The sequence below is a fragment of the Echeneis naucrates genome, chromosome 21 (assembly GCF_900963305.1).
Source record: "Echeneis naucrates chromosome 21, fEcheNa1.1, whole genome shotgun sequence".
In the NCBI taxonomy this organism is placed as follows: Eukaryota; Metazoa; Chordata; class Actinopteri; order Carangiformes; family Echeneidae; genus Echeneis; species Echeneis naucrates.
In genome coordinates, this window is record NC_042531.1 from 22,948,911 (window position 1) to 22,971,433 (window position 22,523).

Here is a 22,523-nt window from a genome sequence, read left to right on the forward strand (position 1 = left end):
TAACAAGAGAAGGGAGACCACTTTGAAGGGAAACATCCACGCAGGTGCAGAGCTGTAGGAAAAGTATCAAACTCTTACTGATAAAAACGCATGCTATGGCCTTGTCTTTGAGAATAGAAGCACTGAGATGAGACAAATGCATAGCCTTTGGAATGTCGTAGATATTGGGGGGGACTGAAAAAACAATTATAAAGCTGTGTTTGAAAAGGGTGAATCAGATCTCACTGGTATTGATGCAGAATTGACTCTGCATTGTGTGATCTCCAAAGATCATTGCTTTTAAATAAATCTAGATGACAGTACTTCAACGGCTCTGACTGATCTTCTTACATCAACCAACTCGGCGAAGTCTGGTGACTTCAACACTTTCTAATAAACTCGGCCATATTCCTAGATATGGGATATCCTATATGGCCCTGTCCCTAGTGGGATGGACACCAGCTCTCCTAATCAGACCAGGTCGCCCCCAGAAAGTCTTCCAGTTATGTATGTAGCTCACATTGTTTTCAGGACACCACCTCGACAGCTAGTGATGACGTGGCTGTACATGTCATCACTGGTCCAATTGGGGAGGGAGCTGGAGAAAACTACAGTGCCCGACATTGTTTTGGCAAACTTGCACACCGATTCCACATTAATTTTTGTGACTTCCAACTGGCCAAGTCGGGTGTCATTACTGCCGATGTGAATAACAATTTTACCATATTTACATTTATCCTTAGCCAGCAGTTTCAGATAAGACTGGATGTTGCCTGCTCTAGCCTCCGGGATACTATGGCCACTGGTGTCGCTAACTTCATGTTCCTCAGAATAGAATCGCCATTCACTAGTGTAGGCTTTTCAGCAGGTGTGTCGCTGAGTGGGGAGAACCTGTTGGAAATGTGAACTGGTTGGTGGTGAGCTGGGGGCTGCTCTCTACGACTATGCCTCTTGTCTCAGACAGTTACCCAGCTGCCCTGACTAGATCCCGGCTACTCGGGAACGGCTCAGGGGGAGGAAACTCTCTCGGCTGCTGTAGGAGCTGGTCTAAGTTGGCCTGCACTGGCTACAGGGTGGCTAGCTAAGGTGTGAAGCCGCGACTCTAACTCACTAATTTTCGCCTCCATTTCTACCATCTTCCTGCATCTATGACAAGAGGTGCTATCATAAAAGGAGGCAGAAGAATAGCAATAGAATGATTAATCAGGTGAATAGCAAAAGAATAGCAGAGACAGCACACGAGGTAACAGAGCACAACCACCAGTAACAGGAAATGTAAATAAAGAGTTTGGTCTCGACCTGCTCTATATGTAAAGTGCCTTGATGTAACAGCACTAAAACACCAAAATTTCTACAAGACCAATGACGCTTACCTAATTGCTCTTGAGAGTTAAGGCGGGAGACCCCCTTTATAGGAGGGGTACCCCCAAAAGTGAATGTAGGGGGCATTCATGTGAAGATCAAGCGCTTTCACTTTGGTTTGCATTGAATATGCATTTGACATCTCAACAGTGAGCTCCCTCAGGGTAGGAGGATACATCAGCAGGTTTGGTTTGTTTTATGCCATAGGCCACAAAATCCGGTAGATTGGATGTTGCTGGTCGTCAAGATCTTTTAAAAATCCTGTCCCTGTTTTGCTTATTTTGAAGGGCCTTTTTCTGTTTCTTATTGCGTGTCAGGTTCATTTTCATATGCGCATCCCCTTTTACTCCACTGTGGGGTTTCATTTTCCTCAGGGAGTCCCTTTTTTGGCTACACGCTGTGGGAGACTCACCAAATAGTGGCAATGAGCTTTCTTCATCACCAAATGCTGCAGGAATTAGAGGTGAGAGGGTGGGGCCATTGAAGGGACACAGAGGGTCTGGGAGTAGGTCTGAAAGATAAAATTTTCCTCATCCACCCGACAGCTCACTTCTGCTTCACTGTCAGGTTTAAGCCACCTAGAACATTATTAAACACACAGGGAAGAAAGACAAAGGACAACAGCGCTCATTTTTACTTGCAAGGAGAACAGACAGAGATATGTTCAGTTACACTCTCCAACTGCTCTGACGTATCTCTTCCATTCTCCCCCTTTATTTCCTAAGGGTTGTCCCTAGTTACAAGACGTTGCAGCTCTAAAGGGCGGGGAACACACAGCTGCAACGTAGTAGATGCTTGTTGTATAATCATATTCAAGTTGGCCTCCAGCTCCACTGTAAGAAACCTTGGAGTAATTTTTGACCAGGACATGTCCTTTGTCCCTCACATAAAACAAGTTAGTCGGGCAGCTTTCTTCCACCTGAGAAACATTAGGAAAATCAGAAACATCCTTTCTCAGGATGATGCAGAAAAACTAGTCCATGCATTTGTAACTTCTAGGCTGGACTACTGTAACTCATTACTATCTGGATGTCCAAACAAATCTCTAAAAGGCCTTCAGTTAATTCAGAACGCTGCTGCACGAATATTAACAGGAACTAGGAAAAGAGATCATATCTCTCCCGTGTTAGCTAAGCTTCATTGGCTGCCAGTAAAATATAGAGTAGAATTCAAAATCCTTCTTTTAACGTATAAAGCTCTTAATGGCCAAGCTCCATCGTATCTCAGAGAGCTCATAGTTCCTTACTGTCCTAGCAGGCCACTCCGCTCTCTTGATGGAGGTTTACTTGTGGTTCCTAGAGTCTCCAAGAGTAAATCTGGAGGCAGATCGTTCAGTTATCAGGCTCCTCTTCTATGGAACCAACTCCCAGCATCGGTCCGAGGGGCGGACTCTTTAGTAGCTTTCAAGACCAGGCTTAAAACTTTCCTGTATGACAAAGCGTACAGTTAAAAAGTCCTCTACTCATTAGGTATGCTGCTATAGGCCTAGGCTGCTGGGGGAAGGACTGAGTTTCTCTCTCTCTCTCTGTCTCTCTCTCTCTCTGTCTCTCCCTGTCACCCTCTCTCCCCCTCTCCCTCTTTCTCTCTAACTCCCTCCTTGCATGCGCTGATAAAAACCATCCTTCTTAAAAAAAAAAAAAAACAGTGTGACCCAGTTCTAAGCATTTATACTGCATTTACTAACCATGTTCTGCCAAAGCCTCTGTCTCTCCCAGTTCCTCTCCTCTCTCTCCCTGCCATCATCCTGCAGGTGGTGACTCATCTCCATCCCATGTTCCTGCAACACCTGCTGGTCCCATATAGCATGAATTCTGTATTACAGCTCAACTCCATGAACTTCATGCAACAACCTGTTCCTGCCTACACCCCCCCCCTCCAATGCCTGTCTCTCTCTCTCTCTCTCTCTCTCTCTCCCACTCTCAACCCAACCGGTCGAGGCAGATGGCCGCCCCCCTTAAGCCTGGTTCTGCTCGAGGTTTCTGCCTCTTAAAGGAAGTTTTTCCTTGCCACTGTTGCCAAGTGCTTGCTCATCGGGGGATCTGTTGGGTCTCTTTAAATAAATTTATAAAGAGTTTGGTCTAGACCTGCTCTATATGTAAAGTGCCTTGATGTAACTTTGTTATGATTTGGCGCTATACAAATAAATCTGATTTGATTTGATTTGATTTGAAGTTACACCTCTGAAACATGACACACGAATACATTGAGGAGCTAGTTCATAATCAAAGTAATCTGGTTTCAGCCTCCTCCCTGTCTTCATGTTCCCCTTTGAAGGTCGTTGCTTATCTCCCGTCAGGTATGATCTCAGTTCCTGTAAGAAAAACACAAGTTTCTGCATTCCTGCAGGGTTAGTAAAAGTAGAGCAATACTGTGATAATTTTATGTGAAAAATTTTATGTACATTTATTCTAACATTCACCATTCAGCAATCTGACAGGCAATTGGCCCGTTTCGCCTTGGTACTCTCTATCTGAGCAGTCGCTATCACAGTCAATTGCATCTTTTTCAATTGCAGGAATGACTGTGATGTAGCGTACATCACTTTGGGGTTCCTTAAGGTCTAGGAGATCCAAAATCTCTGATTTTTTTAAGATGTGTAGGAAAAAAAAAAGTAAGAATAAACACCTAATACCTAGCCTGTGACTATGTTTTATGTTAGCAGCAACAAATGTTGCCATGCTAATATTTTGTCTTCTTATGATCGAAATATGCATATCAGTAGTACACCCTTTAAAAGATGCATGTTGAAAATATTTTTGTTATATCTGTACATTAAGGTATTTTACTTACTTCCTCTTGTAAAGGTTTGAGGTAGACATCTCCTTCAGGAGGTGGAGGCAGGAAGAAAAGAGGCCTGGTCATGTGACCATTCACACTAGTTACATGATATTGAAATAATTTATAGGAGGCAACCTATTCTTCCATTTTAAAACTTACATTAGCTACTCTGAGTCAAACCAACACTTCAAGAGATTCCATAAATAAAAAGAAAACTGCGGCAACTATTGTTGCCAGTGGGATTAAACCGGTTAATATGTATGATCACTCCAGCCAGGAAACTGTTGACAAGTATGTGATGGACTTGAGAGTGCTGGCCAGAAGCTGCAATTTTGGTCAGCTCAAAGACTCACTGATAACAGATCAGTTCGGGTGTGGCACAAACAACTCTACGTTGAGGGAGAGACTGCTCAGGGAGGAGAACCTGACATTGTACAAATGCATGAAAATATGTAGAGCCTTGGAGCTGTCAAAGGAGAACTGCAAAACCCTACAAGGACAGATTGTGGAGGAGGTACATGCACTAAAACATACAGCAAGGAAAAACATGGACATGAATGCATGAGACAAACAAAAGTAAATGCCCAGCTTGTGGTAAAAGGTGTGGGAAAGAGAATCATTTTGCTGAAAAATGTAAAACAAAAATAGAGAGTCGCAAGAAATATAAGTCAGTGCATGCTGTTGCAGAGCAAGACACTGATGAATATGAGGACATTATGACCATAACAGAGGAAAAAAAAGACACAGTGAACCAAATGGCAGACAGCTGTAGACAAGAGAAGCTGCTCATTGACCAAACACCAGTCAAGTTTCAGATAGACTGTGGAGCAAGCTGCAATGTCATTCCTGTACATCTCCTGAACCCAGACACAAAGCTGGAGCACTCAGATAAAGTGCTTATAATGTATAATAAGACCAAGCTGAGTCCACTTGGCTTATGCAAAGTCAAGATCAGGAACCCCAGAAACAATAAATTGTATAGAGTGTTGTTTCAAGTTGTGGACCTGGTCAGTAGAATTCCAATCCTGGGCAGAAAGGCCAGAGAAGACATGAAGCTGATCAAGATACAGTATAAAAACATCATGGCTTTGGACAGCATCATGACTAAAGAACTGGGCCCTGTAAAAGAGGAAAACAGTGACAAATGCATGACAATGGAGATGCTTGGAAAAAGAATATGAGTATGTTTTTACTGGTGATTGCTGCATGGAAGGAGAATATAGAATCGAAATAGACGAATAGAAGTGAAACTTCCAAAATGCAGAGTGCCAGTTGCTATGATGGCGCAACTCCAGGATATGGAGATAAGAGATAAGAGAGATCATTGCACCAATGAAACAAGGCACTGGCTGTATAAGTAGCATGGTCTCAGTGAGTAAACCTTTTGGAAAGCTGAAGATCTGCATTGATCCTAAAGCAATGAATAGGGAACTCAAAAGGAGCCATTTCCCCCTCCCTATCAATGATATCGATGACATCCTGTCGTTTGTGATACAGAGCACAGCGGAGAACTGTGCGAACATGGAGAGACAGAAATGACATCCTGTCACCGAAATAAAATACATAACATATTACTACGTTGTTTAATAAAAGCACAAGGTAGATATAGACATGTTCTATAGGAAAATGTACCTTAAATGACGTCTGTTGTGATCTGGCGCTATATAAAAAATTCAATTATATTAAATTAACTTGACCTTTTGGTGGGGCGCCCCCCCCAATATAATAGTAGGGAAAACACTGGGGACTGATGGGTATGGTCAATTTCCTGTCTAAATTTTATGAACACTTGTCAGATGAGTGTGAGGTTTTGAGACAACTCACACACAAAGAGCACGTGGGAATAAACTGATGTAAAAGAAGAGGCATTTCAGAGGTTGAAGGACAATTTAGCCAACACGTCAGTCCTGAAATACTACAGCCAGCCAGAGGAGCTGATGCTGCATTGTGATGCATCAGTAAAAGGTCTAGGAGCTGCCCTTACACGAAGAGGTAAACCAGTAGCATTCGGAAGCAGAGCCCTTACACCTAGAGAGAGGGGCTATGCACAAATAGAGAAAGAATGCCTGGCAATTGTGTTTGTGGAGAAATTTCACCAGTATACGTATGGCAGGCAGGTGACTTTACACCTGACCACAAACCTTTAGAAAACATTCACAGAAAACCACTGCTCAGTGCACCAAAGAGACTGCAAAGAATGATACTCAGGTTACACAAGTATGATATCTGTGATTTATGTACCAGGCAGAGATATGTTGTTAGCAGATACACTGAGTAGAGCATACTTACCAGAGAGCAATAAAGAGGACATTGAGACAGAGGTGGAAACTGTAAATATGATCAACCACCTACCCATCTCTGCTGAGAGACTAAATTCAATAAGATCGGCTACAAAAGAGGACATAAAGTTACAAAAACTGATCAATGTGATCCTGACTAGGTGGCCAAAGAACAAAAGAGATATCCCAACAGACATTCAACACTATTACTCATTCCAGGATGAATTGAGTTATCAGGATGGCAGTCTTCAGAGGGGAGAGAGCAGTGATTCCTGATGTGCTCATAGCAGATATCATTGTATCTGCTCCTCTCATCTGAGTAGAAATAGAAGGATGTCTGTGACGAGCAAGGGACTGTGTCTACTGGCAAGGGATAAATGAACAAAGACTTTTATAATGAAATGTGATATATGCAGGTCAGTGGACCCCAGGCAACAAAAAGAGACACTACACCCTTATGACATAACCTTTAGGCCCTGGGAAAAAGTGGGGACTGATCGGTTTTCCTTTCATGAAAAAAACTACTAAATAACTGTACACTACTACTCCAACTTTTGGGAGATAGTGTCACACCGTGGTGAGGTTGTCTTGTCTGGGCTCACTGTCTCGTCATTTCCTGTTTTATTTTGAAATGCCTAACTCTCCTCTCGTTTCAGAACACTTGCCCTTCCTCATGTCTCCGGTGTGTCCTTCTGATTACCGATTGTCTCCACCTGTTCCCCATTTTCCCCCACAGTTCAAATAGCCTGTCTTTCCCTTGTCTTGCGCCAGTGTGTCGTCATTTCATGTCTCACACCAGCGTACGTCCTAGCCACAGTCCTTGTCTCCTTGCATATACCTTTGATCCTCTACGGAGTGAATTTTTGTTTGTAAATTTATATATCTGAGTTAGCTCGTTTTCAACTATAGCCTTTTGTTTTTTCCTCTTTATGAGTGATTTTTTGTTTGTACAATCTGTTATTTAGATTAATGTTTATAGCTTTTGTGTTTTTCCTCCTCGAGAGTGATTTTGAGTTTTTATACATTTTTATAGAGTTACCTTGATCCTCCGCTTAATAGCGCGAGTGAGTTTTCTTTTGTTTAGTCAGGTTTTCCTCCCTATGGAGAGTTTTGTGTTGTTCCCCTTTTTTCCTCGTGACTCCCCGCTACAGTTAAGGTTTCATAGCCTGGTTTCCTTTATTCACTCGGTTCTGAGGTCATTGCTACCAAGAATAAAGTCTGTGACTGACTAAACCTCTGCTCCTGAGTCCTGTTTGAGTCCCGGCCTGACAGATAGATTATCTACTGACACCAAGAGCAGCACAGTCATCAGAAACCTCAAAGCCCATTTTGTGCGACAAGGGATACTAGATGTGGTCATTTCTGATAATGGCCCACAGTATACCTCACAAGAATTTCAATGCTTCAGTCATGTATGGGAATTCAAACACAGTACATCCTGATATGCACTAAGTTATGGGAAAGTTGAATGTGCAGTGAAAACAGCAAAATGTGTCATGCAGAAAGCTGCGGCTGCTAGACAGGATCCATATCTAGCTATATTGGATCATTGCAACACACCAAGCCAAGGTCTCAACACTAGCTCAGCACAAAGACTTCTAAATAAGGATGAGGACCCTTCTTCCCATTAAGGACGCTCTGTTGGAGCCAGAGATAACAAGTAACATACAAGAACTGATGCACAACACACAACGACAGGAAAAATATTACAACAGCACAGCCAAGGACTTGGACACTATGAAAACAGGTGATAGGGTGAGAATACAGCCTTTTCAGCCACAGAAGGTAGTTAATTCAGAATGTTGCTGCACAAATATTAACAGGAACTAGGAAAAGAGATCACATCTCTCCTGTGTTAGCTGCTCTTCATTGGCTGCCATTAAAATACAGAGTAGAATTTAAAATCCTTCTGTTAACATATAAAGCTCTTAATGTCCAAGCTCCATCATATCTCAGAGAGCTCATAGTCCCTTACTCTCCTAGTAGGCCACTCTGCTCTCTAGATGGAGGTTTACTTGTGGTTCCTAGAGTCTCCAAGAGTAAATCTGGAGGCAGATCGTTCAGTTATCAGGCTCCTCTTCTATGGAACCAACTTCCAGTATCGGTCCGGGGGGCGGACTCTTTAGTAATTTTCAAGACCAGGCTTAAAACACTTTTGTATGACAGAGCTTATAGTTAAAAAGTTAAAGTCCATCTACTCTTTAGCTATGCTGCTGTAGGCCTAGGCTACTGTGGGAAATGCTGGGCATTATTCTTTCTGTCTCTCTCCCTCCCCTGCCCCTTGCATGCGATGACGATAACCACGCTTCTTAAAAATCACTGTTTCTCCCAGTTCTAAGCATGTGTACTGCATTTACCAACCATGTTTTCCTGAAGTCTCTGTTTCTCCCAGCTCCTCTCCTCTGTCTATCTGTCCTCAGCCTGCAGGTGGTGAATCATCGCCATCCCATGTTCCTGCAGCGCCTGCTGCCATATCTTCATGAATTCTGTAGTACAGCATCATCTCCATGAACTTCATGCAGCATCATGTTCCTGCCTACATCTGTTTTGAATATCCCCCTCTCCTGCTCTCATTCTCACCCTGCACTACAACCCCCCATGCCTCTCTCTCTCCCTCTCTACCACTCTCAACCCAATCGGTAGAGGCAGATGGCCGCGCCCCCTGAGCCTGGTTCTGCCTGAGGTTTCTGCCTCTTAAAGGAAGTATTTCTTTGCCACTGTCATCCAGTGCTTGCTCATCAGGGGATCTGTTGGGTCTCTTTAAATTATTTTATAAAGAGCTTGGTCTAGACCAATATGTATTTACACCTATAAGTGCCTTTGTTATGATTTTGCGCTTTGGTCAAGAGTGAAAGAAATTTATCATCATGTTGTCACACAGTGGTGAGGTTGTCTCGTCTTGGTTTTATTTTGAAATTCCTAACTCTCTTCTTGTTTCAGAACACTTGCCCTTCCTCATGTATCCTGTGCGTCTCACTGATTACCATTGTTTCCACCTGTTCCCCATTTCCCCCAAATCTTAAATAGTCAGACTTCCCCTTGTCTTGTGCTAGTGCGCCATTGATTAATGTCCCACACCAGTGTAATGTCTATGCCCCAGCCCTCGATTCTTTGGGTAAGTGTTTGGCCCTTGATTGAGTGAATTGTTATTGTAATTTCCATGCCTTAGTTTAGCTCTATTTCCATAGCTATGTGTGTGTGTGTCATTTCCCCCCCGAGGGCCACTGTCCTACATTACTTAGATGTTTCCTGCTCCAACACACCTGATTCAAATGATCAGCTCTGGTGAGGTCTGATAAGGAGCCACTCATTAAAAGCAGGTAACTGTAACCCTCTAACTAATCACCCTGCTGTGACGTGAAAGGAGGTCAGGTCCACAGTTATCTGGGAGCTGAATATCTCTGCTTCATTGCCACTATACCACCCATTCACACATCAGCTATTTCTTTCCTCTGCTGTATCTACTTCAATTAACAAAATGGGACCTACATAATGTTAAGTGAACATTATAAAGTCATGGCTAGTATGCATACTTAGCCACTATGTCTGCATTTATTTTACATGGATTTGGTTTTGATTCAGTGTTCAAGTATTGACTGAATTCTCTTGGTACATAGTATGGTCTCATACCAACTGCCAATAATTCATTATCTGAACAGCACATCTTCTCATTGACAGTAATAAAGCCAGCCCTCCTCTTCTTTCCACTAGCTTTAGTGTCTCTGTCAATCTGTATGAGAAGTGAAGTCAGGTAGTTCCACACAAAAAAATCAGAGCTATTTTGATTCAACCAGGCTTCAATAAAATACATAAGGCTACACTCACAGTATACCTTGAGTCTTCACCAATATCTCCATCTCATTTGTTGGGCAGGGAGTTGACATTTGATGGCAGAATGGGCTTATATCTCAATTGCCTGGCCTTCACCTTTGCACCATCATGGTGCCCACAAAAACACCTATTTGTCTCAGCTGAAATCAGGTGGTATCCTCTAGATTTGCCCAGTTTCAATGAAAGAAGCTCTTCTCCTGAGTTAACTCTTGTCCCCATAGAAATATCCATCAGCGATTGGTAGCTGTCAATTTTTACTAAATTTTACTTTATTTTCTGTCAGACTTCACTGCTTCATGGTGAAGCGCATGTTCTAGAATCTCATGTCAAAGACATTTTAGGTAAACATAATTCACTCAATTAATCAGAGGAAATTAACTTTTGACAAAATTGCAAAAGTTGGAATGAGTAGCTTTATTCAAAAATCAAGTAACCCAGAGGTCAAATGCAATGCTGAAATTAGATAAACAAAAAGATACCTCTTGCCAAAGACAGGATGCTTGAAGGAATCTATCAAAGATTTGAGTTTTAAATCTATCTACAGTCATGGAAACCTAAAAGAAATCTACAGCAGAAGGTCGTTGTTTAGGTGTACTTTTCGGCGCATTCAAACTTGTCTTCATGGTGTTGGGGGTCTTTCTGATGGTAGTGGAAAGTGTTCTTATAGGAGCCTTTAAGACCCCAAACTTGGGTCTCTGTTTTGGGTCAAAGGCCACTCTTGATGACCCATCTGGACTCACCAACAGGCTGCGATCAGTCTTTCTAAACTCTAAACAATGTAAAGAAAATAAAGTAAAAACACTGATACAAGCTACAACAACAGGACTTAACACTTGGGTGCAGATTGTTGTAATCCACCACCACCAGAGGCTGAATGATGTGAAAAAACAGGGTTTTGCACAACTGTTCAAAGTCAGTGAGGCAGCCACTAGGCAGCTGATGGCCATTAGGCACTAAACATGCAAAACAGCCCACAACTACAAGAACCATGAAGAACAGAACTATAGTTTTACTGGTGTTCTAATAAATCTGGCTGTAGATCTGTGTTGAATGATAGTCATCTTGGTAGCAAATATGACCTGTCAGCCACTTTATTATGCTCATTGCTAACTTATGTCACGCTACAGAGTGAAATATTGATAGGAAACTATTGTCCCTCAAAGCCACATCTGGATGTGTGTGCTCAAAGATGACAGTTTTTTGATTGTTTCTACCTACAGCATGTTTACCTTTTTTATAGATAAGTGTTATTGTCAAACGCCAGTTAATCATGCTGATTCAGGCTTTCAAATGCACATTTGAAAGTCATTAATATCTTACCAGTTGTTTTGTTGTTCTTGAGACCAAAGGTCACTTTTTTGGATTCTGAATTGGGTTTCTGAATCTTCTGTGGGGGGGGGGGAAACAAAACACAATCATACATCATTCCAACAACAGCTGCTAGATGACCAACTTTTGTTCTAACATTTCAGCACATTTTCTGAGAAACTCTGGGCAAGTTCTTTGTGGCAAGCTAACCTGGATCTAGAATCTGCCCTTGTAAGTCATGCTGTTAAAATGTTGGCTTCGGTGCAATTCTGTTTCAGTTCCCCAAATGGGCAGCGTAGCAGGTGTTGACAGAACAAAATGTGCCCTTCCCTTTGTATGCAATATTCTCTTTTTAAGCACAACATTGTGACTGGTGTTTTCACCATAGTCCAGCACAGATTTTTCAACTCATTAATACTATAACTGTAGAAAATAAGCTTCCCCAACTTGTTAACCTCTCCAATTCCCAAGATAAACAACAAATCATGACCTCAGCGTTTTAATGAGTTCTTTTGATATTTAAGTTTAATCAAGCACGAGAAGTGAAACTCAAGTTACTGAAGTAACTTGATTGCTTCAATTCTAAAAAAAAAAAAAAAAAAAAATTGAGGCTTTTCTTTTTTTTTTGTTCAAATTGCAGTTTAATTCATTTCACTTTTATACAACATGCGCTGGCTTGCGTTTAACACAAAGTTGTTAGTGACGCACAATGTTTTCAAATTCAGTGGCGCATGACGGAACAATGGAACACAAAGAAAGATGTTAAAGTCAAAGATGTGGGATAAACACATTTCAACTAGCATCACATGCCATGCTTGTAAAGGAGTTTTTTTTTTTTTTTTTTTTTTTTTATGTATTTAGTGACCACTGAGTAATGATGTAATAATGCACTAATGACCACTGAGCACTGACGTACGCTATAACAACTTAGCAGGAAGTTTTAATGTAGTGGCTGTCTAAGACATAATGCAACTGATGTATTATGTCAAAATTAAGCACGAGCTCAGATGCAGGAAAGCATTGTCAAACTGCAGTTAAATCGTACACCGTGACACTGAACAGTGAAGTATAACAGTTAATCCTCTTGTTGTGGTGTTTGAGTCACAGAATTTAGGTTTGATTTGTAATCTCTGAAACAGCCTCCTCAGGCTCAGTTTGAATTTATCAGGGTTGGTGGCGCTTCCTTTTACAAAATAGTGATGTTGGGAACAGTGTTTAATGATGAAATCATATGGTGAATGTGAGGCACATTGTGCCATCTTTAGAGATGTCTTAGTGCTCAGAGGGTTAGGGTTCTTCAACAATCTAAGGTGGGAACTGATTTAAGATAAGATAGGGTTAGATATTAAAGATATTTATGCCCTCGGATAACCTTACTTCATCTCTTCTAAACAATGTAACTAAATCATATACTCACATTTCCCAATTTTATTTTCTTGGTGGCAGTCCTTTCTGTGATGCCATTGGATGATGCAGCCTCCAGCTCATTGGCCTCAAACTCAAACACAACAGGGATTTTCCTCCTCTTCTTAGTAGGATTCCTGGAGGAAGAAACCACCTCAGGTTCATCAGTGCCAACCACCTGTAGTTGGGTTTCATCTCTGGTCTTAGTTTTCTGGCTTCCTGTCAGCTTTAGAGACTTTTTATTCTTTGGTGTTTTCATAGCAAACCCAAACAGTAGTTTCTCAGCATTCCCCACCTGAGGGGTTTCCTCTTCCACTGTAGTCCCTGGTTTGTTTAGATTCTTCTTAGTTTTATTCTTCAGTTGTGTGATGGTATTTTGACTGAAAGCTGATGAACCTTCATGCATGTTTGTGTTCCTCAGAGGTATTGCAGTGGCCAGTTGGGATTCTTTAGATGCAGTCTCAATGTATATGTGTTCTCTCTCTACGCTCACATCAGCCTTTGGCCTCTTTTTCTTACAATTCTTCTTGGCATGGGCTATAAATTCAATCTTTGAGGTTTTTGTCATGGGTCCTGAGGCCCCTAAACTTATTGATTTGATCTCTGCCTCTGTGATTGCCTGGGACTGAGTCTTGGTCCCACCTCTTTGAGACTTATCCCTCTTTCCAAAGACGAGAGTACCTCCTTCAGGAGTCTCCATCCTTGGGTCCAAGACATGACTGTGCCTCTTTTTCTTCTTTGATAGATTTTCTGACTGGTCCTTGTTATAGGAGGTGCAGTGCTTTGTCTGGCTGATTTCCTTTTGCTCTGTAACTAAAGGCAGATTCTTGCTCTCAGACAGGAGCAGACCTGACTGACCCTGTGAACTAGCTGCCTCTGTAACTTTTACGAAGGTGGTGGAGCTAAATGCTAACTTTTCTGAGCCTTTTTCTTGCGAATGCTGTGAAATTCGTTTAGCCTCTGAGGTTGCATCTTTAGATATAGTTTGTCCCCTCTCTGTATTTCCTTCACCATCTGAGATTTGGCTCTTCCCTGCTTTGTTCTTCTTCTTCTTCTTCTTCTTTTCATGATTGAAGTTCAGAGTGACATGGTTCCTGTCATCTTTTCCCAGTTCCTCAGTTTGCTGCTTTACCCTGGATGTTTCCTTTTTTTTCCCTAAAGTGACACAAACACAGATCGATTACTTCCCAATGATACACTAGTGATGACTTTAGTCAACCTATTGTCCACAAGAGTCTTAGTCAACCAAGTTTTGATTCCTATTTGGTGATGAAGCACCAGGATGGATACAGACACGTACCAAAGCACATTTAGCCTCATTTCATTGATAATGATCCTGCATATTTGGTCGAATTGGAGAGCAGAACACAATGAGTCATCTGACTAAGCTGTTTAACGCCTGGGTGAGCTCACATGACACATGAACCATGGCATGCTGAAACAAATAATATGGCACACAATTTACGCTTTGCAAACATTATGGAGAGCAGTGAGAAGATATAGCACTGGTTGCTGACTCAATATTCTCTCTCGCTCTCCTGTACACCACTTACTGCTCAAAACCGAGATGGCTGCTAACTTTTTGGATTTTTTTTTTTTTTAACATTTCTTTTACATCTTTCACCATTTTATGTTTTTTGAACTGTTGAAATAATGCTGTTCATTTAAACATATCTGAAGGCTATCTATTACATAGTTAAACTAAAGTTTAACTCTAACCCTTTGTGAAACTGGCCCCTGGGCTGAAAATTCAAAGGACTGCCTCCCACAGTTCTGTATTCATGTCAGCCACCTCAAATTAAAGCAGACATTGGCTCCATAATGTGGACTGATTTTATTTAAAACTGAATGAAGCTCATCAGCTGAACTGTCTGTCAATGGAAAAGACAGAAGTAACAATTCTCTTATACACATGAGACCCATATTCTGGTGGCAAGTTTCTAAATGTTACAACCTTCTTATATATGAAGACCAACAAAGTGAGAGAAGGAAAAACTAATAACCACAGACAGTCTGACAGTTAAAAAAAAAAAGACAAAAACCCTTCAACTAACAATCACATCTGTTGCTTATTTTTTTCACTTTTCACCTGTTACCTTTACTCTTTTTTGCTGCTGAACTCCCTTCTTCATCCTCTTCCATATGACCTCCTCGTCTCTTCAGCCTCTTCCTGCTACCAAACATTTCATCATCTTCATCTGTGGACACCTCCTCTGGATATTCATCCTGAGGAAAGATGCCTAAGAGGAGAGACATACCCCAGTGATGCAATTCTAATACTAAGACATGTTTTTTTTTTGTTTTTTTTTTTGTGGCCATCACTGATTTGTGCTTATTGGTCACAAATTCATTTTCAGATCCCTGAAGTAACCGGTCCAAAAAGAACCACGGTTATGAAGTGAGTCAGTGAGAAAGCAAGTGACACCATGTAGAGATGGGCTATCAATCTCACTAACTGGAGAGAAAGGCCACATTGAACCTGCTATAACTGGTACTAATTCAGGCTCACCTGTTCCTCACTTGGCAGTAGCCTTTAAGCTTCACACTCACTGTTTTATTGAAAATTATTTAATTTGTAACACAATGAGCAGATAACAGACAGCAGTGACCCACAATGCCTGTTTTGCTGATGACCAAGCTCTGCAGATCCCAGATCAACAGACATGTACTGCATCTGAAGACAAAAGAGCTGCAGTTCGTACCTTCACCAAGGTCCCGAAGCCTGTGGGTCAACACAATGTGACAGAAGAACACAAAGCTTTAGTCTGGATAAAAGCATAACATTATTAAAGGTAGTTTCATGTAAAATCAAGAGAACAACTAATTAAGTTAATGAATTACACTAATACAAGGTAAATAGAGATATTAGACCAGCTCTGGTTTGTGCTTCTTCTGAGATATTCAATAGACCAACGTGCCATGATAAACAGACATTTCAGTACTCACACTTTGATGATCTTGTACAGTCTCTGTCTGTTCTGACTCGATGTGGTGCTCCTACAAGACAACTCCAAAAGCTTTTCCGACAGGTCTGTGTAGTTGAACTACAACACACATCATCACCATCACATACCTCCACAAGTAACTGATGAAACATTTGTTGTTTAAAACTACTTGCTAATTATCTTTTACAAATTGATCTACACTGTAGAGAGTGTTGATCACTGTATCAGCATAGTCTGTTCAATTAATTCACTTTGTTTCTTCAAGTTTTAAACTTAACAGAACTGAAATCTGTTCCTTAACAAGAGAAGAGGTTTCACCTGAAGAACCGGTCCAATGTCTTCATCATCTGGAATCACTGTGTCCATACTGTCCAAGTGAAGAAGCTCCTGCTCATTATCATCTTCCTTCCCCTTTTTGTTAACTTGACGACCTGGAAACACAGCAGAAGAAATGCTGTGTATATGTAGATACTAGTCTTCACTACATGTACACACAACTGTTGAAAGGTCTCCATCAAAATGTTTCCTACCAATAATCTGCTTCACTGTCTTTTGCTTGTTGAATAGGTTGAGGGTTTTCTTTTTTATCTTGTCTTCGTGGTCTTCAGAGGATGCATCTGACTCCAAATCATTGGCTGTTTTCATCTCCTTCATCAAGTCTTCAATAGCAAAGGGGGCCTGATCAATGATGGTGCTGAAGATGCTGTTGCAGATGGCACTGAACAGAGTATGGCTAGAGAAAGAAGAAGCAGAAAGAATGTTTGCAGGCAGGAGAGGTGCGATTATCTCTGCTTAAGGGTCACTACAGACCTGGACCAACAGTCAGTCCACCTGTTTCAACAGTTGCGCGCGCGCACACACACACACAGGCGCGCACACACACACAGAGAGAGAGAGAGAGACAGACTCACTCACTCTTTGGTTCTGGCTGCTGTTTTACAGAACGGCTCGATAAACATCAGGTTCTGATCAGCTGTGAGCTGTGGAAAGAAAACAACCTCATCAGGATGAACATGCATTTCCTTAGTTGAAGCTACACTTCTACCCTGTGTCTATTTAACAGTCATCATCAGTAAAGTATACTCTCAGACCAATTAAGTCTATCAGGATTCATGTTTTTGTTAATTGGCACAATTTGAAAAAATAACCAAAGACCAGAGATGCACAACCAACCGCCATCAAAACGTAGCTATTAACCATTTGTTATGCTACATATTAGGGTTGTGCATCTCTGGTTTGTGGGTAAACCAATGACAACCGGTCAACAGATGACGCCATCATGACAGCGGGGGAAAATCACCAGCTCTTGCTACCTAAGCAGAGCCACCAAGATCATCAAGGACCCTCTCACCCCAGCAACCATCTGTTTGAGCTGCCGCCCTCGGGCCAGCGCTACAGATCACACAAAACCTGGTCTAATAGACTGACAAATAGCTCCTTTCCAAGACCTATCGCCACAATCAATAACAACATCTACTGGACACCTGCAAAATACTGATGCTAAGAGGAATATATCACATTACATTAACAACATGTACAGCATCTTACCAATGTTTAGCTTCTCTTTTATTATTTACTTTCACACTACCCATCCCAAAATACTTTTCTCTTATGTCATTTGCACTACCCAGAGCCTAATTTGTCAATACTCTTAATTTGTAAATACTGTGCCCTGTCCTTTCTTCTTTTTTTTTTTTTTTTTTTTTTAAAACCAATATTTATTGTTTGCCTTGTTGCACTCAACCTGAGAGCTACCTCAATTTTGTTGTACTTGCTACAATTAGGGTTGTGAAAAATAAACTGATACGACTGGATATTAATTTTGACAAGTGAGGGATACGTTTGTGTCGGTAGCTGCTTCCTGAATTGATACCAATTAGCCATGTAGCGATAGATTAATCGATTCTAGACTCATGGAATGGGTATGGCGAGACTAGCAAATCAGGCTTTACAGTTTGCTTCTCTAAAAACGCCGTGGCTGCCCACAAAACAACTGTTGCGCATGCTCTGTAGCTGGCATTACCATGACAGAAAACAGACAACGGTAATGTTAATAACTGCTGCTTACAGTTTTCAGTTTGTAACATGTTTACATTGAAATGTTGTACTTTTTTTTTTTTTTTTTTTTTTTTTTTTAAAACCTACCTCAGGCTGAAATGTTGCAGTTATTACTATTTTTGCTTACCTCCAATAAAATTATGTCTGTTCAGCAAATTTTTTTTGGTCCATGTCTAAAAATAAATATATTGACATGATTTTGTTGTTCTTAATTTGATTTTTGCCAGTGCTATACAGCAACAATGCTTGGGGATATGTGGTCTTTTACATATTTGAAAATACTGAAAGAACTTCCCTTTTATATAAGTGGCTTCTTTACTTTATAAGATTAAAGTCTACATCTACACCAGCAAAGGTTAACAGTAGAATCAAATTGTTATTGTTCTTACACACACCAAATTGTATCCAATCGTTCTGTAATAAAAATTTATCGTTTTTGAATCGTATCGTAAACCGTGAATCTAGATACGTATCAAATCGTCTATCACAGAGAGATGTGCCACCCTAGCTACAATGACAGAGATTCTGATTATTACACCTCATTAGATACCACATTAACAAAAGGCCAATGCATAAGCAGCAACTAGCAATGCAACATGATATTATTGAGCCACCAATTGTGATGAAAATTTTTGCTAATTGCATTTTTTTTGTTGAGTTGTCCCTCTTTCTAGAAAAACCTATAATGCAGTTTTAATGTAAAGTTAACTGGTCTGTGTATTTGCTCTATTTCTGCCATCCTCACTGGATACATGAGTTTTTTGTGACGTATTCCAAAAACTTCCTGAAGAAGCACCATCAGAGTCTGACACAGATTTGAAAGTTTATGGAGGCGGGCCTGACACAGCACGAATGGTTTGGCGAGTTGAGATTGTATTATTGAATGATGGAGTAAGGATGGTGGGTGTCACCAGTGAAGAACCTGAATGAAATTTTAGTGGTGTTTGTAATTTGCAAGGCTGAGCATTACAACACAAAAACTGACGGATCTTGATTTAATTCCCAAATAGCGTTTATTCACGGCTTCTCTACTGTTGCACTCACATTGTGCCCGCACATGCTTGTGTGTGGATACTGTGAACAAGATTAACTGTTGTCAACCCTTATGCTAGAGTTCTGTTGTAGAGTTCTTCTATAAAAAGCCAAGAAAAATTCAGTGTTCTGAGCCAGGGTGCAAATTTTTCCACTGATTCTACAGCCCCATTTAGCTGTTAAAGAGATTATTATTATTCATTTGTATTTAATAACTTTTTTTTTACCTTTTACATTCAGCCTTGATCTGACATTATATATGGCTGAGATGTACAGGTTGTTGTGGTTGTAAGGGAATAACAAATTTTCAACCCGCTGATGAAAAAAATCCTAGAGGAAACACTGCAATGGGCCAAGCAGTTTTTAACCAACTCATCAATAACTGGAACTCAGTAACAGATCAAAGGTATGAACAGGCTTGGCTGTTATGTCTCTCAGAAAAATGTGAAGAAACCAGTGGTACCTCTGCTGAGCCTACAGCTGCCAGTTCAGTCATGTACAGGTCCAGGATGTGGAACTGCAGCCCACTTGGTGCTGCACTGCCACTGTGGAGGAGCTGAGCCACAAGAAGCTGCAGGAACTTGGAGACCATACTGTGGGTATAGTCAGCCATTACTCAACCCGTTCGGCACACACATCATGAAGGTTTAATATAAGTAATAACCACATACCTCATTTCCCAATTGGTTTTCTTCAGCAACTCAAACGTTTGTCTGAACATGAAACGGACCAGCTGTTTGAGGAAAACAAGGAAATAATTTTATGTACATCGTGTTGCTCAATTCACATGTATTTGTTCCATGTAGGCTGAACCATGGTACAGGGACCTGGTCACTTCTGATTCATTTTTTAGTGAAACTGAAAGACACATAGGCAGTAATACAGTGAGGTAACGATGCAGTGAGACAATGAGACATTTTGGTAGTACAAAATGGAAACAGTTAAAATGGTCAGATAGTGACAATGCTACTAATCCTGCATTATAGCCAGGTGGAACAGTTTAAGGTAGCAGTGTAGTTATCAGGAGCTTGATAACTACACCGCTTACACTTACTAACGCAGTTGAATTAAGGGTCTGGCATCAACAGCCACTTTAAAAAGACAAAACTCTTGTCATTTTTCTTCACCTGGAAGAACTTGTCCATCCTCAGCCTGTCAATCCCTGTCCACTCTCTCTTGAAGGTTTGCAGGAAGCTCTCCAAGTACAAAAACTCTGCAGGGACAACAGGACATCACAGCTTATTTCATGCGATATTATTGCATGTTCCTAACTCGTACTAAATCAAAAGAGATTAAGTGATATGACTTACGTCCATCAGAATCATGGAAACTGTGGATCAGGGTAGAGATCTGCTTTGACAGCTCCGCCTAAAGAAGAAAAGAGAACTGAGCACAGTTACATCTCAGAATAGTCTGACAGGCTCAGATCAAAATCTTCTGATTCAAACGGGTATTCATTCCACACCACAAGGCTGCAACAAAATACATGTCTGTAGAGGCCAATAAGTAGTATGGTAAGTAGATACTAGAGCCAAATTTAAAAAGACTATTTATTGTTCGTTTCAAATGTTCTGTTCACACCCGCTACCTGCAGCAGAGGTTTGTCCTGCATCCACAGACAGTAGAACAGTCCCTTCCACAGCTTCAGCAAATCATCACTGGTAAACCCTCCTGGACATAGAAGAAAACCTTAGCTATGCATACAAACCGTTTATTGTCACCTAGAAATGAATTCACATCAAACTGTAACCTCTAACGTGATTAATACCGGGTTATCTCTGTTAAATCACAGCTAACTGCTACGTAGTGACACTGGTTGCCTACGAATAAACGGGCCTCTGACACATGAGGTGACTTAGCGCCATGCGTGTACACGTACTGACTTACACTACTTTAACACACGTGTGTACTTTGGATGCTGTTAGCAATTCGAAGCTAACTAACCAACGCACGCGAACTGGCTTACCTGTCGAATTCTGTGATCTCACATTAATGTATTTCCTCAGTTTCTTTATGGCCTTCGTCCGGACAGACTTCTCGTTGGAGGCTAATTTCTGAGCGAACTGTACCTCTGGCTCGGGGGTGGACGCCATGCTTACACAACTTCACGTGTAGCCACTTGTCTCCTCACTGTATTACAGCTTCCTCCCACGTTTCCTTCTTCTTCTTCTTCTTCTTCTTCTTCTTCTTCTTGGATCTGGCAAAAAACGTTATGGCGCATTACCGCCACTGACTGGTATGGAGTTTGGACCGAGTGTGACTTAATCATATGAACTAAGAAAACTCAGACAATTAAATAAAGCAAAATTATATTATTTTTTTTTATCAAACCTGTTCTTCGAAGATATTGTAGCAGAGCGTCATAACATTTTTCACCGGAAACTCTCTGTAGAATGTCTTTTAAATCTAACCTCAGCTTCAGTTTTGTGAGGCTCAAAATTAGATCTTTTCTTTCTTCATTATATTTTGTACAGTACTGTATGGCATGATCAATTGTTTCCTGTTGATCACAATAGTCTCATCTTCCTGAGGGATCCTTATTTTATGTGTGCTCTTAAGTCTTGAGTGACCAAATTCGTAACCTTACAGTTTCCTCTCTGTGGGATCTTGTCATTCTTGTGACTCTAACTCTTCTTTGAATTATGTAGCACCATCTGCCTGTTCTGTCTTCTTCCCATTCCCTTTTCCATCTTTCTTTTAACTTGTGCTTAATTTTGGTATTCATTTCACTTTTAATAAATGGAACTTGGATGTTGATGTGGTTGTTTCTTGTTGCTTCTTTTGCTCACCTGTCAGCTGTTTCATTCCCACTTCCTCCTATATGAGCTGGTTTCGAAACCAAAGTTATCTTCAGTCCCATCATTTGGATTCTGAATAATGCTTGTTGGATTTCCAGTAATATATCTTTTTGACTGTCTGATTTTGCGTATTTTATGCTCATCAAAGATGAGTTGGCGTCACTACTGTTTTCCAAGGTCTCACCTCTTCCACCCACTGGACTGCCACTAACAATGCCATCACCTCTCCTGTATACACTGATAATTCATTGTTGATTCTCTTGCATCCTTTATTGTCAAATTTTGGAATTATAAATGAAATACCTATTTAGTTGTCAGAACTTTTTGGTGCATCTGTGTACATTTGAATGTGATCCTTTATCCACTGTGGTTGTAGAATAGATCCCTCATAATGCTTCCTGTATAACATTGTGAGGTCCATGCTAGTTTCAGGAAATATCCAAAGTTGTGTCACTGAGAGTGAAACTGTTGGACTGATGTTCATTGCTGTTATATCAAGCTCTTTTGCTTTTCCCTCTATTGTCCGCCAAAGCTTTTTGTTTCTCTTCTCTCCTTTTCCCAACACGGCTTCAGTACTTCTTGTGTTGGGTGATCTTCATTATGCCCTTTTAAATTCAGCCAGTAACTAATTTGTCCTTTCCTTATTTCATGTTCCAGGCATAAAGCTGGGTCAATAGTATTTCTTCCTTTCCTAAATCTGCTCTGATATCTTCCTACATACCTTTTGCTTTCCATAAAAATGTGTTAAT

At 40.9% G+C, this 22,523-nt stretch overlaps 1 protein-coding gene across 2 annotated transcripts; it reads right to left on the minus strand.

Moving 5' to 3' along the window:
• Positions 1-10,624: 10,624 nt before the first annotated feature.
• rrp1 (ribosomal RNA processing 1) lies at positions 10,625-21,120 on the minus strand. Of its 2 annotated transcripts, none has more exons than XM_029530924.1 (15): positions 20,943-21,120; positions 20,565-20,644; positions 20,287-20,344; positions 20,104-20,189; positions 19,648-19,709; positions 19,440-19,569; positions 16,802-16,866; positions 16,417-16,619; positions 16,205-16,317; positions 15,888-15,985; positions 15,644-15,663; positions 15,038-15,181; positions 12,955-14,096; positions 11,550-11,616; positions 10,625-10,998 (listed from the first exon to the last, which is right to left on the minus strand). In XM_029530924.1, exons 1-15 carry the CDS (start codon positions 21,067-21,069, stop codon positions 10,784-10,786), a joined length of 2,610 nt encoding a protein of 869 aa, XP_029386784.1. In that variant the 5' UTR covers positions 21,070-21,120; the 3' UTR covers positions 10,625-10,783. The 2 variants fall into 2 exon arrangements, with proteins under 2 accessions (XP_029386784.1, XP_029386783.1); XM_029530923.1 differs by having other exon boundaries at positions 20,565-20,647.
• Between the last annotated feature and the right edge of the window lie 1,403 nt (positions 21,121-22,523).